Genomic DNA, 14,786 nt, shown 5'->3' with positions numbered 1-14,786 from the left:
TTTACGTGCTACCAGCTTCAGCACTCAGCGATCCCGATCTATGAGCTTGTGTGGCCTACCACTTTGTGGCTGAGCCGTTGTTGCTCCTAGACGTTTCCACTTCACTATAAGAGCACTTGACAGGGGCAGCTCTAACAGGGCAGAAAGTTGATGAATTGACTTGTTGGAAAGGTGGCATCCTATAACAGTGCCACGTTGAAAGTCACTGAGCTCTTCAGTAGGGCAATTCTACTGCCAATGTTTGTGTATGGAGATTGAATGGCTGTGTGCTCGATTTTATACATGTAGCTGAAATAGCCAAATCCACTCATTTGAAGGGGTGTCCAAATACGTTTGTATATATAGTGTATATCTGTACCCTCATAGGGTGATTATGAATAATGTAGCTATGGTGATTATGGATGAATTATCACCTGTGAGACATCGATCAGAGATAGAGCCCTAATCGAGTAGCTGAACTGTGTTTGACTTTAACAGTTGCTGTACATTGTCATTGATAACAATAACAGCAATGTCAAAGTTATGGCCCAGTAGTCTAACACTGGTGTTTATAGTCCATAATGTGTGATAATAGGTGTCTTCTGTTGTTTTTTCCCTCTAGATATTGTCTCGATATTTTATCAGTTTCCATGACACTAGCAGGGAATGCAATGTTTGCTTTGAAAGGGAAGAATACCCAAATGTGGAACATCAGTCAATGATTAATGGCACATCGTGGTACCATTTTAGCGGTGCATATCTCAGAGTACATTCCAACAGTGGTCAGTTATGGACACTGGACAGTACTCTATATGCATTCAACCCTGGCAATATAAACAGTGTTGCATAGAGAGCTTTTTTTAAAAACTTTATTTTAGCAGGGAGTCCCATTGGAACCAAGGTCTCTTTTGCAAGGGAGCCCTGCATACATACAGTAAATATTGATTAACACTGAACAGAAATGACCCCTTAAACAAGCAAACCCACTATTTGTTTTGACATCATCATATTTAATAGGTTCCAAAAACAAACAATACACATTCACATCCTTTAGAATACAGTACATTTGGCACACAGCAAAATGCTTACAATGACATAACACTAATAAATGGCAAAGGAATTCAAAATAAAACATCAGTCAGGTGACAAATTGTACATATAAAGCTTCACAATACAGAAACCGAAAATTAAATCCAGTTTCCCAGACCCAGAAATAAGCCTTGTCCTGGTTTAAAAAGCAATTTCACCAGATATTCTTTATTGAACATGCTTTTTAGTCCAGAAGTAGTCGTAATTTGGGTCCGGAAAACCAATCCTAAATGTATAGAGGTACATACAGTAATATAATGCATATGTCTGTATGTTTTATTCTACTGTATGTAAAAAAAAATACATAATACTCAGCCAGACATATTTTTACACACAATTTAAGAGGTACTTCTCCAGCCATGTACAGTATATTATACTTATTGAGCGTTACTGCTTCAATGACTTTACAACAGACCAAATGGGTTTCCAATGTGCTGTTTTCTTCTTCTTCCTATTACAAACAGTTTAAAAAGTCAAAATAAAAGAAGGATGGAAAATTGGAGTTAGCATTTGGCATGGAGGATTTTGGACCTCTAGGGCCACCGTCCTTATGGGTCGGAGTAGGACTGGGATCCGCCATCTTACAAAACACAAACATAAGAGGCCTAACATCAAGAAGCACAGACAAAACACAGAGACTGTAAACCAAAGAGACAGGTAAATGAAATTGAAGGACATGATACAGACAGAGAGACAAGAGTGTAGATATGAGCTATACGAGGGGAGACAAGTACTGTAATGGTTAAATCCTAAAAAACTGGCATAAAGAAACAGCATTGTGCCAGCCTGAATGGTGAAGTCTGTCAAATGTCCTCTTCACCTTCAGATCCTTTAACACGGTTCTCATGTTGCTATGCACTAACTGGGTAACAGAGGGGGATCATGTGATTCATTGACACAGGTGCCTACGTGTCAAATGCATGGGTGCTTTAGGTGTATGAAAGGCCTACATGCAGTGGTGTGTGTGTTGGGGAGGCGTTAAGCATTTTCAGGATCTAGTATGAGAGGCATGTTTAAAGCCTTTAAAATACTGCTTGATCAGTATTGATTTGACAGTTGATGCCATGATACTGTCCACTATTACTACTGTTACTACCACTGTTGCTACAGTTACTCCTGCTCCCCATACCATAACTGCTACTGCTAGTGGAGCTAGCACTATTATACATGCTACTAATAATACTACATCTACACTACTTAAACTACTACTACTAAAACTACTACTACAATAACAAATGCTACGGCTACTTCTACAGTATTGCTACTTTCACTACCACAGTGCCACCCCTGCCTCTTCAATTGCAAATAGTCCTACTATTATGACTCCAAATTTCAAACGTTACTTTAAAGTTTCTACTCCAAAATGGAATGTACTACTTGTAGTATTGAAACAAAGTAACATGGTTATTTTTGTGGTCTACTGATAGAATTTGACCGTAGATTGGACTTTACCTTGATTTGGTGTAGGCCTACAATAAACCATGTATTGGCCAGAGAGTTATTAGGCATAAGTCCATTAAGAAGGTCAACGGTTTCCATAAAATGAATTAATCCAATAGCTCTGCTACCTTTGGTTACATTGATGTTTTAAAGAGATATGCTATAGGAAATGTCGACCTTTTCAAAGAGAGTTAAGGAGAGAGGGCAGGGAAAGGGGTGGTGAGGTGGTTTGATGGAGCATTCTGAAGGAAGCACATAGACATGGCTATCAACTGAGTTGAGGACAGGCAAATGAAAACAGCCATGCATATACTGTAAAAACCAAACAGACCGCAATAGCAAAGAGTCAGCGGAGGGAAGAACAGTGACGACACCCGGCAAGAAAGAAAAGGAAAGCAAAAACAGACAGAAACATACACAGAATATTGCACATGGACACTGTAACTTTTTCATATTCTAATAATACACAATAATATCATATGCATGACCATGCAAAGGATGATACCTCTATTTCTCCAAGAAGTCCACAGGCTTCTATATACGTGGTCTGTACAGAGGGAAAGACACGGCTATCTGGTGATGCCTTCACCGACATGATTGTGAGTCTTGTTGCATAGCAGGGAAATCCAGGATTTCAAACTCTGAACAACAAGACAATCCAGTAAAATCACGACAAATCAGACATAATGAAATAAAACACACAATGAAATAAAACTGACCCAATGAAATGTAAAAGCTTCAAAAGGGCCATTCTCATGAACCCACTGCCTATATCGCACACGCAAAAACAGACTCGCACAAACTAACATACGTGCAGTATACTAACTGACACACACACGTGCACGCAAACAGATGCGATACATTCAGTTGTATCCCCACGATCACTCATGCATACAAGCACATTCTTCCACATTGAAACCCATGGCATTCATTTGGAATATATGAATCTAGACTACCATAACACTGTGGGCATATCTACAATACGTAACTGGTTCGCAGTTACACACAAAAGGCATTTGATGTACTATACATGGACTCATTCTAATTCTGGTGTCGTTTTGATCTTGAGGAAACTTTGAAACAGTATCAATAGTTACAGGCTTCTCTTTTTTATTGATACTGTGAACCAATCGTTTTTTTAGCTTTTTTAAATACAATCATTGGTTCTAAGGATTTGGTTTTTCGCATTCAAACACGACAAGAGGAGGAGGAGATTCTAGTACATCGAGAGACTTAAAGGACAGCTTGAGAAATGACAGATTAATATAATAATATCATTGTTTCAGTGTCATATACTCACTGAGGAACTAGGATATTTGATGAAACAGTTGAAAGTATGACCTATCGTACGAAGACCATGTCGAACAAGACCCCTGCCCAAAGCACACATAACCCCTGACCTTTTAATCCTTATATACACATAAAGTTGACACCGTCACACAAACATTCCCTGTTCATTTCATAGTCCACTGGAAAGGGCCTTGTGACATAATCTGGGGCAGGACTGTGAGGAGCTTTCATCACTGTTATCAGCCCGGGCCAAGGGCCAGGCTATATTCAGTCTCAGGAGGCCAATCCATTGGCCACCCACCACAATGAGTTATTTTTTTTTACCGCTCTGATTGGATCAGGAGTGATCTGGACCAGCCAATAGGAACTTGATAATAAAGCAGATGGGCTTCCTATATGACCTACTCTCGAATTACATTGGTTTTTAACATAGAAAACATGCACTGATGGACAGACAGAAAAATATACTGGTACAGCGCTGTAGATGATCAGGTTTATGTTTTGGAGTTGTTACTATTCAGAGGCCCTAATGGCCGGAGTGTTGTATGAGTGTGTGAATGTAATAATTTACTCTGTGTGTATTGTACAGTATATTTCTGGATGTCTGTATGTGAGAATATATGTATGTATGTGTGTTCGTGAATGCGAGTGTGTATGTCAGTGTTTCTGCATATACATGTATGTGTGTCTATACATGCATGTGTGTGTGTTGGTGTGCGTGCATAAACACAAAGATGAGGCGGACAGCATATGTGTGTGTGTGTGTGCAGGCCTTAGGACAGAGTCTCCTCCCCTCCGAAGTAGGAGAAACCCTTGAACTCGTCTTGGTTGATCTGCTTAATAATGGCGTCTTCTACAGGGGTGAGGACAGGCTCCTCGCGAGTGAAGTCCTGGTCAAAGTTGTTCACGTCCCTTTTGGTTTTCTGTACAGGAGCAGGAAGGAAGGGAAACAGGAGGGATAGTAAGGAAAAACAGGATGATGACTGCCAAATTAGATCTCTGAAAACATTTCTAAAGACAGTCATAGTGTTATTACCAGTGAATTAGTGTCACACATGGATTGACTGTTGTTTGTGTTTCCTTGATAAAGTCATTATAAAACAAGGCTGATTGACATAATAGACATGGATGGAATAATCACAGAACCTCTCTTTCATGCCCCCAGTTCTCTCATTCCCGTTGTGTGATGTTGAGGTGCTCGTCGCCCCCTCTCTGTGTACATGGGAACAGGACGGACCCTTCCCCTCACACCCCTTCAGGCATTTCCTACCACCTCATACCCAGCCCATTCCGCAGCTCTCTATCTTTAAACTATACACACAAAGAAATACTGATGCTTAGATAGAGATGTAGGATCGTAACTTAAGTCAGTTTTCTACAGCAGGAAAATATTCCTGCAGCCACAGGAAATGTGAATTTGTCACCACTTCCGCCGAAGTCGGCTCCTCTCCTTGTTCGGGCGGCGTTCGGCGATCGACGTCACCGGCGATCGACGTCACTCTCCTTGTTCGCCGCTCCATTTCTCATATATCCATTTGTTTTGTCTTGTTTCATACACACCTGGTTTTCATTCATTAATCACACTACATGTATTTAGTCCTCTATTCCCCTCCATGTCTTTGTGTGTAATTGTTTATTGTTAATGGTGTATGTTCACACGCTATACTTTTGTATTCATGTTCCGTGTTTTTTGGGCACTTAGATGTCATGTTGTGCCTATTTTTTGACCGGAATAAAAGTGCGCCTGTTTACTCTACTCTGCTCTCCTGCACCTGACTTCGCCTCCCTTACACAGCCTTTACAGAATTACACACCTACTATGGAGTCAGCAGGAGCAGGTACCCCGGTTAGAGGAGTCGAGGAGCGCGTCCAGGAACATTCGGCTATGTTACAACATCTTGGTGCCATGATGGATTGCGCTGTCCAGACTATGGACCACTGGGAGAGATAGGAAGTCTCTCCAGTGCCTCGACCAGCGCAACCGGGGTTGCCTCTACCCGTCCCATCCGGAGCCAGTCCCAGTGGGATACGTCTCTCCCTTCCCAGGGAGTATGATGGGACGGCCACACAGTGCCAGGGATTCCTATTACAACTGGACCTTTACCTGGCCACTGTGCACCCAGATCCCTCGGGAAGGGAGAGTGTCTGCCCTCGTCTCATGCCTCTCAGGGGGAGCTCTGGAGTGGGCAAACGCCGCGTGGGGAGAAGATGACGCGGCGTTGGACCACTTCGAGGAGATCACCCGTCGTTTCCGGGCCGTCTTCGACCATCTGCCCGAAGGGAGAGCAGCGGGAGAACGGCTCTTCCATTTGAGGCAGGGGACGAGGAGCGCCCAGGAATTCGCCTTGTAATTCCGGACCTTGGCCGCCGGAGCAGGCTGCAACGACAGGGCCCTTATCGACCACTATCGGTGCAGCCTGCGCGAGGACGTCCGATGTGAGCTGGCCTGCAGGGATGCCACCATCTCCTTTGACCAACTGGTGAATTTGTCTATTCGGTTGGATAACCTGCTGGTCACCCGCGGATGTCCAGAGGGGGCTCTGTTGGTGCCATCTTCCAGCACCCCTGCTCCGGTGCCCATGGAGTTGGGAGGGGCTGCGCGTAGGGAGACTGGAGGAGGAACCATCACGTGCACCATCTGTGGCCGCAGAGGGCACACTAACAGTTGGTGCCGTGTCGGTTCCTCTGGGAGTCGAGGTAACAGGCAGGGCACTCTGGCGTCACCCCAGGTGAGTCTGCGCCACACTCATCCAGAGTCCTCTGTTGACCACCTGTTTGTTTCCCTGATTTCCCCCTGCATTCCCAGCATAAGGCGCTCGTCTATTCAGGCGCAGCTGGGAATTTTATCGACAGAGCGTTAGCCCTTAGTTTAGGGATCCCCATTATTCCTGTAGTTAGACCTTTCCCGGTTCACGCTCTGGATAGTCGACCATTAGGCTCCGGGCTAATCATGGAAGCCACCATCTCCCTGGCCATGGAGACGCAGGTGGGTCACGAGGAGAAAATCAGTCTCTTCCTCATTGACCGTCCTGCGTTTCCCGTGGTACTATGCCTTCCCTTGTTAGCTCATCATAACCCCACTATTTCCTGGCAACAGAGGGCTCTCACGGGGTGGTCGCGACAGTGCTCGGGGAGGTGTGTAGGGGTTTCTGTTGGTGCTACCACGGTGGAAAGTCCAGACCAGGTCTCCACCGTGCACACCCCCCCCCAGAATATAAAAAGAAGGCGACTCAATTACCACCTCATCGACGGGGGGATTGTGCGAGAAATCTCCTGGCAGACGCTGCGCTTCCCAGGAGTCATGTGTATCCTCTGTCGCAAGCGGAGACGGTGGCTATGGAGACATATGTCTCCGAATCCCTGCGTCAGGGGTACATTCGGTCCTCCACTTCACCCGCCTCCTCGAGTTTCTTTTTTGTGAAGAAGAAGGAGGGAGGTCTACGCCCGTGCATTGACTATAGAGGTCTCAATAAAATCACGGTGAGGTATAGTTACCCGCTACCTCTTATCGCCACGGCGATTGAGTCAATGCATGGGGCGCGCTTCTTCACGAAACTGGATCTCAGGAGTGCGTATAACCTGGTGCGTATCCGGGAGGGAGACGAGTGGAAGACAGCGTTTAGTACCACCTCAGGGAATTATGAGTACTTAGTCATGCCTTACGGGTTGATGAATGCTCCATCAGTTTTCCAATCCTTTGTAGACGAGATTTTCAGGGACCTGCACGGGCAGGGTGTAGTGGTGTATATCAATGACATTCTGATATACTCCGTTACACACGCCGAGCATGTGTTCTTGGTACGCAAGGTACTTGGACGACTGTTGGAGCATGACCTGTATGTCAGGGCCGAGAAATTCCTGTTCTTTCAGCAGGCCGTCTCCTTCCTAGGGTATCACATTTCCACATCAGGGAGAGTGACCGCATTGCAGCCGTGCGTAATTGGCCGACTCCCACCACGGTAAAGGAGGTGCAGCGATTTTTAGGGTTTGCCAATTACTACCGGAGATTTATCCGGGGTTTTGGCCAGGTGGCTGCTCCCATTACCTCACTGCTGAAGGGAGGGCCGGTAAGGTTGCAGTGGTCGGCTGAGGCGGACAGGGCTTTTGGGCAGCTAAGGGCTCTGTTTACTTCGGCTCCCGTGCTGGCCCATCCGAATACTTCTTTGGCGTTCATAGTGGAGGTGGACGCGTCCGAGGCTGGGATAGGAGCCATGCTCACAGCTCTCAGCTCCCAGCGGAGCGTAACTATGATGTGGGGTACCGGGAGCTATTGGCTGTGGTTAAAGCGTTGAAGGCGTGGAGACATTGGCTTGAGGGGGCTAAACACCCTTTTCTCATCTGGACTGACCACCGCAACCTGGAGTACATCCGGGCAGCGAGGAGACTGAATCCTCATCAGGCAAGGTGGGCTATGTTCTTTACCCGTTTTGTGTTTACCCTGTCCGACAGACCAGGTTCCCAGAATACGAAAGCAGACGCACTGTCCCGGCTGTATGACARGGAGGAGCGGCCCATGGATCAGACTCCCATACTCCTGGCCTCCTGCCTGGTAGCGCCGGTCGTGTGGGAGTTGGACGCGGACATTGAGCAGGCGTTGCGTACAGAACTCGCTCCCCTCCAGTGTCCTGTCGGGCGTATGTACGTTCCGTCTGCTGTCCGTGACCAGTTGATCTATTGGGCCCACACGTCACCCTCCTCTGGTCATCCGGGGATTGGTCGGACGGTGCGCTGTCTGACTGGGAAGTACTGGTGGCCCACCTTAGCTAAGGACGTGAGGGTTTATGTTTCCTCCTGCTCGGTGTGTGCCCAGTGTAAGGCTCCGAGACACCTGCCCAGAGGTAAGCTACACCCCTTACCCTTTCCACAACGACCTTGGTCACACTTGTCTGTGGATTTTTTAACCGATCTACCTCTTTCACAGGGAAACACTACGATCCTTGTCGTTGTGGATCGTTTCTCTAAGTCCTGTCGTCTCCTCCCTCTGCCCGGTCTTCCTACGGCCCTACAGAATGCGGAAGCCCTGTTTACGCACGTCTTCCGGCACTACAGGGTGCCTGAGGATATAGTGTCTGATCGGGGTCCCCAGTTCACGTCGAGAGTCTGGAAGGCGTTCATGGAACGTCTGGGGGTCTCGATCAGCCTTGCCTCGGGTTTTCACCCCGAGAGTAACGGGCAGGTAGAGAGAGTCAACCAGGATGTGGGCAGGTTTCTGCGGTCCTGGGCGGCGTTCGTGCCCTGGGCCGAGATGGCACAGAACTCGCTTCGCCACTCCTCCACTAACCTCTCCCCCTTTCAGTGCGTATTGGGGTACCAGCCGGTTCTGGCGCCATGGCACCAGGGTCAGACCGAGGCTCCTGCGGTGGACGACTGGTTCAGGCGCGCGGAGGAGACATGGGAGGCCGCCCATGTTCACCTCCAGCAAGCCGCGCTTCGCCAAAAGACCAGCGCGGACCGTCACCGCAGTGAGACGCCGGTGTTCGCACAGGGGGACCGGGTCTGGCTCTCGACCCGAAACCTGCCCCTCCGCATGCCCTGCCGGGAGCTGTGTCCACAGTTTGTGGGGCCATTCAAAGTCCTGAGAAGGGTGAACGAGGTGTGTTACAGATTACAGCTTCCCTCTGATTACTGTATTAACCCCTCGTTCCATGTGTCTCTCCTCAGGCCGGTGGTGGCTGGTCCGCTCCAGGAATCTGAGGTGCGGGAGGTCCCTCCTCCCCCTCTGGACATCGAGGGGGCCCCGGCATACTTCGTTCGTTCCATCCTGGATTCGAGGCGTCGGGCAGGGGGTCTTCAGTACCTCGTGGAGTGGGAGGGGTACGGTCTGGAGGAGAGGTGCTGGGTTCCGGTCGCGGATGTTCTGGACCCCGAACTGCTGCGGGAGTTTCACCGCCGCTGTAGCCGCGCGTCAAGAGGGGGGCACTGTCACGACTTCCGCCGAAGTCAGCTCCTCTCCTTGTTCGGGCGGTGTTCGGCGATTGACGTCACCGGCTTTCTAGCCATCGCCGCTCCATTTCTCATATATCCATTTGTTTTGTCTTGTTTCATACACACCTGGTTTTCATTCCATAATCACACTGCATGTATTTAGTCCTCTATTCCCCTCCATGTCTTTGTGTGTAATTGTTTATTGTTAATGGTGTATGTTCACGCGCTATACTTTTGTATTCATGTTCTGTGTTTTTTGGGCATTTAGATGTCATGTTGGGCCTATTTTTTGACCGGAATAAAAGTGCGCCTGTTTACTCTACTCTGCTCTCCTGGACCTGACTTCGCCTCCCTTACACAGCCTTAACAGAATTATTGTGTGGATTATAATTAATAGACATTTTTGTAGGGATAAAAAACAACAACATCTTAAGCGTAATTCAAGTCTGAAATTTCAAAGTGGAAATTACAAACTTCAGAAGCCTTTTAAACCTCAAATACACTACAAGTAAAAAATGTCCTGCATTTCAGTAAAGTTCTGCTGCAACAAGGTGATCAAATTAAGATCCTATATGGGGTCAATTTCACGCCATTTGTATTGAATTCAAAATAAAATAAATTGTGAACATGAAAAATTAAGTTGAGAATGTAAACAATATATTTTTGAGGACAGGTGAAGTAATGGATGTTGAAATCAAAAACCAAACAATTGAAAGCAAAATGTATAGAATTGTAAACAAAAATAACAAAAAAATTATTACGTTAGTAACCAGTTTATAATAGCAATAAGGCACCTCGGTCGGGAGTTTGTGGTATATGGCCAATATACCATGGCTAAGGGCTGTATGCAGGCACTCCGCTTTGCGTCGTGCTTAAGAACAGCCCTTAGCCGTGGTATATAGGCCATATACCACACCCCCTTGTGCGTTATTGCTTAAGTATACACTTGAATAAGCATAATAGAGGATAAACACATACAAGTCTACGACTTATTTACATGTTGAAGGTTAGAGGTTAATAATGGTGAGGGAGGAACAGTAAGGGCCCTAAAACATACAGTACGGTATGTTCCCTAAGAGTTCAGACACACTCCATGGTGAAGTTAACCCTAGGTGCAGATCTAGAATCAGCTTCCCCTCCTCCAATCCTAACCTTAAAATGCTAAACTGACCCAAGATCAGCGTTTACAGCCAACTTCACCCTACATGGTCTGAGCTATAAGTGCTAACTCACAATGCGAGGTTTGAAGGGTGGCTTGACTCTCTTCTGCTCCAGCAAAACCCAGTCGATCTCCTTGAAGAAGGGATGAACCTTGATGGCTTCCTCCAAGCCCTGGGTGATCACACAGCCCAGACGCTTGTTTGGACTCTTCGTCATGAACTACAGGACAGGGAAACAGGCAGATGGGTAAAGGGGGAAGGGAAATAAAGGTACTTGACTTAATCCTCTTGGCCCCCTTAGGAACATGGGGCAAGGATGTGAATGTTAGGAAGAGATAAATAGAGGTGAAAGAGCAAGAGTGAGGGGTTCAGACAGTCAAGTGGTGCAGAGTGGTCTTAGTGATCTGCTCTGTGGTCATCGTTAAGAGACCAGTGGTCATTTGAAGAATCTAGTGGTCAGATATGACCATTAGGACCTCTGGGCCGGGTAACGTGACCAAAGTACCAGTGAGACTGATCACAGAGTGACACGTGCCGGTCCAAGGCAAGCACGCCTGCTTTCCCACAAGGCTTTGCAAACAGGCAGGGGACGGCCAAAGTAAACGCATGACTTGTGATGGAAAAAAGATCACACAGGAACTTGGGACACACACACAAACTAACACACTCACAGGAATATCCTGCAACACTAAAACACAAATATAGAATTACACAATATCCATACACACCAGCAAACAGGACACAAATGAAAAAGCACGTAATTCACATCCACACACAAGCACAGGACACTAACCSCCCCCCCRKCKCCCCCKCAGAAAGCCGGCCGCGTTCTTGGAAGAGGAGGACCCTCTGAATGCTGGGGCGGTCCACCCCTGCCTCCCCGATTGTGCGATTACACAAGCCCCGAAACCACCAGAGAACACAAACACGCTGTTCTTTTCCCACATGAAGTGCAACGTCTCCCAGGCCTCTCTCCCCAGCCCACACAGCACTGCACAGCCAGTCTGGCTCTCTGAACTAACTCCACACAGCCCTGCTCATCCTTGCTCCTCACTCTGCTAATCACTGAACACCACTTTACTACCTCACCAGAGACAGGCAGAGAGAGAGAAAGAGACAGCAGGAGGAGGAAGAGGAGGAGACGACAATAAGGTAAGGTGTGGGGAGGAAAGGGGGGCTGATAAAGAATAAGTGAAATAAGGAGTGGGAAAGATATGAAGAAAGAGGGGATAAAAAGGAGAGCAAAGAAGGATGGTTAGAGATACAGGCAGACTAGGACAGGGAGGTATACTGTAGGTTACTGACCGCTTTCAGGATGGATACGGCCTCCTTGCTTAGCCACACTGGGTAGAGGACATCATCGTGGAGAATGGACTCAAACAGGTCATCCTCATTGTCAGCCTCGAAGGGGGGCTGGCCCGCCATCATCTCGTACATAAGCACCCCCAGAGCCCACCAGTCCACAGAGGGGCCATATTCTAGCTCCTGTAGGATCTAAACACACAGGTGGACAGGAAACAATGTAACACCATCTCATAAAAAAGCTCCTTTAGGATCTAAAAAACACAGGGGCACAGGAAACACTAACACCAGCTACACTACAGCAGGATTTATATGGTAGTAAGGGGGAACAGAATACTTGTGACACCAGCTCATTTGGGATGATATAATGAGAGAATGAGTAGAACAAATGAGTACATGAGTTTGATTGATTGAGTGATAAATTGAGTGATTGATTGAGTGATTGATTGAGTAATTTATTGATTGATTAATTTAGTGATTGATTGAGTAATGTATTGATTGATTAATTTATTGATTGAGTGAGTGATTTAGTGATTGATTGAGTAATGTATTGATTGATTTAGTAATTTATTGATTGAGTAAATTAGTGATTGATTGAGAAATTTAGTGATTGATTGAGTAATGTATTGATTGATTGAGTAATTTATTGATTGAGTAATTTAGTGATTGATTGAGTAATGTATTGATTGATTGAGTAATTTAGTGATTGATTTAGTAATGTATTGATTGATTGAGTAAATTAGTGATTGATTGAGTAATTTATTTATTGATTGAGTAATTTATTGAGTGATTGAGTGAGTAATTTATAGAGTGATTGAGTGAGTAATTTATTGAGTGAGCTTTTTTTTTTATGAAACGGTGAGAGAGAAGCAGACTAGAGGGTAAAGAGTGGAGTCAATGAAAGAGTACAGCATGTGAGAGAGTAACTTATGGAATTGATGGTTGAGTACTGTCAGACTGTCCCAGATGAATCGGTGGTTCAGTACTGTCAGACTGTCCCAGATGAATCGGTGGTTGACTACTGTCAGACTGTCCCAGCTGAATCGGTGGTTTCAGTACTGTCAGACTGTCCCAGATGATCGGTGGTTTGATCACTGTAGACTGTCGCCCAGATTGAATCGGTGGTTGACTACTGTCAGACTGTCCCAGATGAATCGGTGGTTACTACGTCAGACTGTCCCAGATGAATCGGTGGTGATACTGTCAAACGACTGTCCCAGATGAATCGGTGGTTTGACTAACGTCAGACTGTCCCAGATGAATCGGTGGTCTCAGTACTGTCAGACTGTCCCAGATGAATCGGTGGTTAGTACTGTCAGACTGTCCCAGATGAATGGGTGGTTGATACTGTCAGACTGTCCCAGATGAATCGGTGGTTGACTACTGTCAGACTGTCCCAGATGAATCGGTGGTGTCAGTACTGTCAGACTGTCCCAGATGAATGGGGTGGTTCAGTACTGTCAGACTGTCCCAGATGAATGGGTGGTTCAGTACTGTCAGACTGTCCCAGATGAATGGGTGGTTGAACTACTGTCAGACTGTCCCAGATGAATGGGTGGTTTGACTACTGGTCAGACTGTCCCAGATGAATGGGTGGTTGAGTACTGTCAGACTGTCCCAGATGAATGGGTGGTTGAGTACTGTCAGACTGTCCCAGATGAATGGGTGGTTGACTACTGTCAGACTGTCCCAGATGAATGGGTGGTTGACTACTGTCAGACTGTCCCAGATGAATGGGTGGTTGAGTACTGTCAGACAATCCTAGATGAATGGGTGGTTTACTGACAGACTGTCCCAGATGAATGGGTGGTTTACTGACAGACTGTCCCAGATGAATGGGTGGTTTACTGACAGACTGTCCCAGATGAATGGGTGGTTTACTGCCAGACTGTCCCAGATGAATGGGTGGTTTACTGTCAGACTGTCCCAGATGAATGGGTGGTTTACTGTCAGACTGTTCCAGATGAATGGGTGGTTTACTGTCAGTCTGTAGAGGGTAGAGGGTGGAGGGTAGTGGTTAGAGTGTAAAGAATGAAGGGTAGTTAGTAGAGGGTAGTGGGTAGAGGATGAAGGGTAGTGGATGGAGGGTAGTGGGTAGAGGATGAAGGGTAGTGGGTAGAGGATGAAGGGTAGAGGGTAGAAGATGAAGGGTAGTGGGTAGAGGGTAGTGGGTAGAGGATGAAGGGTAGAGGGTGGAGGGTAGAGGGTGAAGGCTAGTGGGTAGAGGGAGGGTTGAGGTTTACCTCAGGAGCGATGTAGTCAGGGGTCCCGCAGAAGGTGGTGGTGGTGACTCCGTTGAGGATCCCCTCCTTACACATGCCAAAGTCAGCCAGCTTACAGTGGCCATGTGCATCCAGCAGGATGTTATCCAATTTCAGATCTCTGGAGAGACAGAGACAAAATGAGGTCTGAGAAGTCAGAGTGAAGCAGTTACAGAGGTCAGAGATAGAACACTCATTTTTAAAAACTCTGCCATCACTGCTGAAAAAAATGATAGGGGAAACACTGCAATGCCAAATATACTCTCAGTGTTCTTACTCAGCAAAAATACACAATGCCAAATATACTCTCAGTGTTCTTACTCAGCAAAAAGACACAATA

General features: G+C 46.5%; 1 protein-coding gene across 1 annotated transcript in view; it reads right to left on the bottom strand.

The window, feature by feature from the left end:
- Positions 1 to 963: 963 nt before the first annotated feature.
- The window catches only part of LOC111968262 (protein kinase C epsilon type-like), a 169,329-nt gene continuing 155,506 nt past the window's right edge, over positions 964 to 14,786 (bottom strand). The window contains 4 exon segments of the mRNA XM_070444969.1: positions 964 to 4,721; positions 10,957 to 11,103; positions 12,189 to 12,377; positions 14,429 to 14,567. Of these exon segments, the coding sequence (XP_070301070.1) occupies positions 4,572 to 4,721; positions 10,957 to 11,103; positions 12,189 to 12,377; positions 14,429 to 14,567 (625 nt within the window). The 3' untranslated portion in view covers positions 964 to 4,571.

Source organism: Salvelinus sp. IW2-2015, linkage group LG8 (genome assembly GCF_002910315.2).
Source record: "Salvelinus sp. IW2-2015 linkage group LG8, ASM291031v2, whole genome shotgun sequence".
NCBI lineage: Eukaryota > Metazoa > Chordata > Actinopteri > Salmoniformes > Salmonidae > Salvelinus > Salvelinus sp. IW2-2015.
The sequence above is the reverse complement of the archived record's forward strand: the minus strand, read 5'-3'. Positions and strand labels throughout refer to the sequence as shown.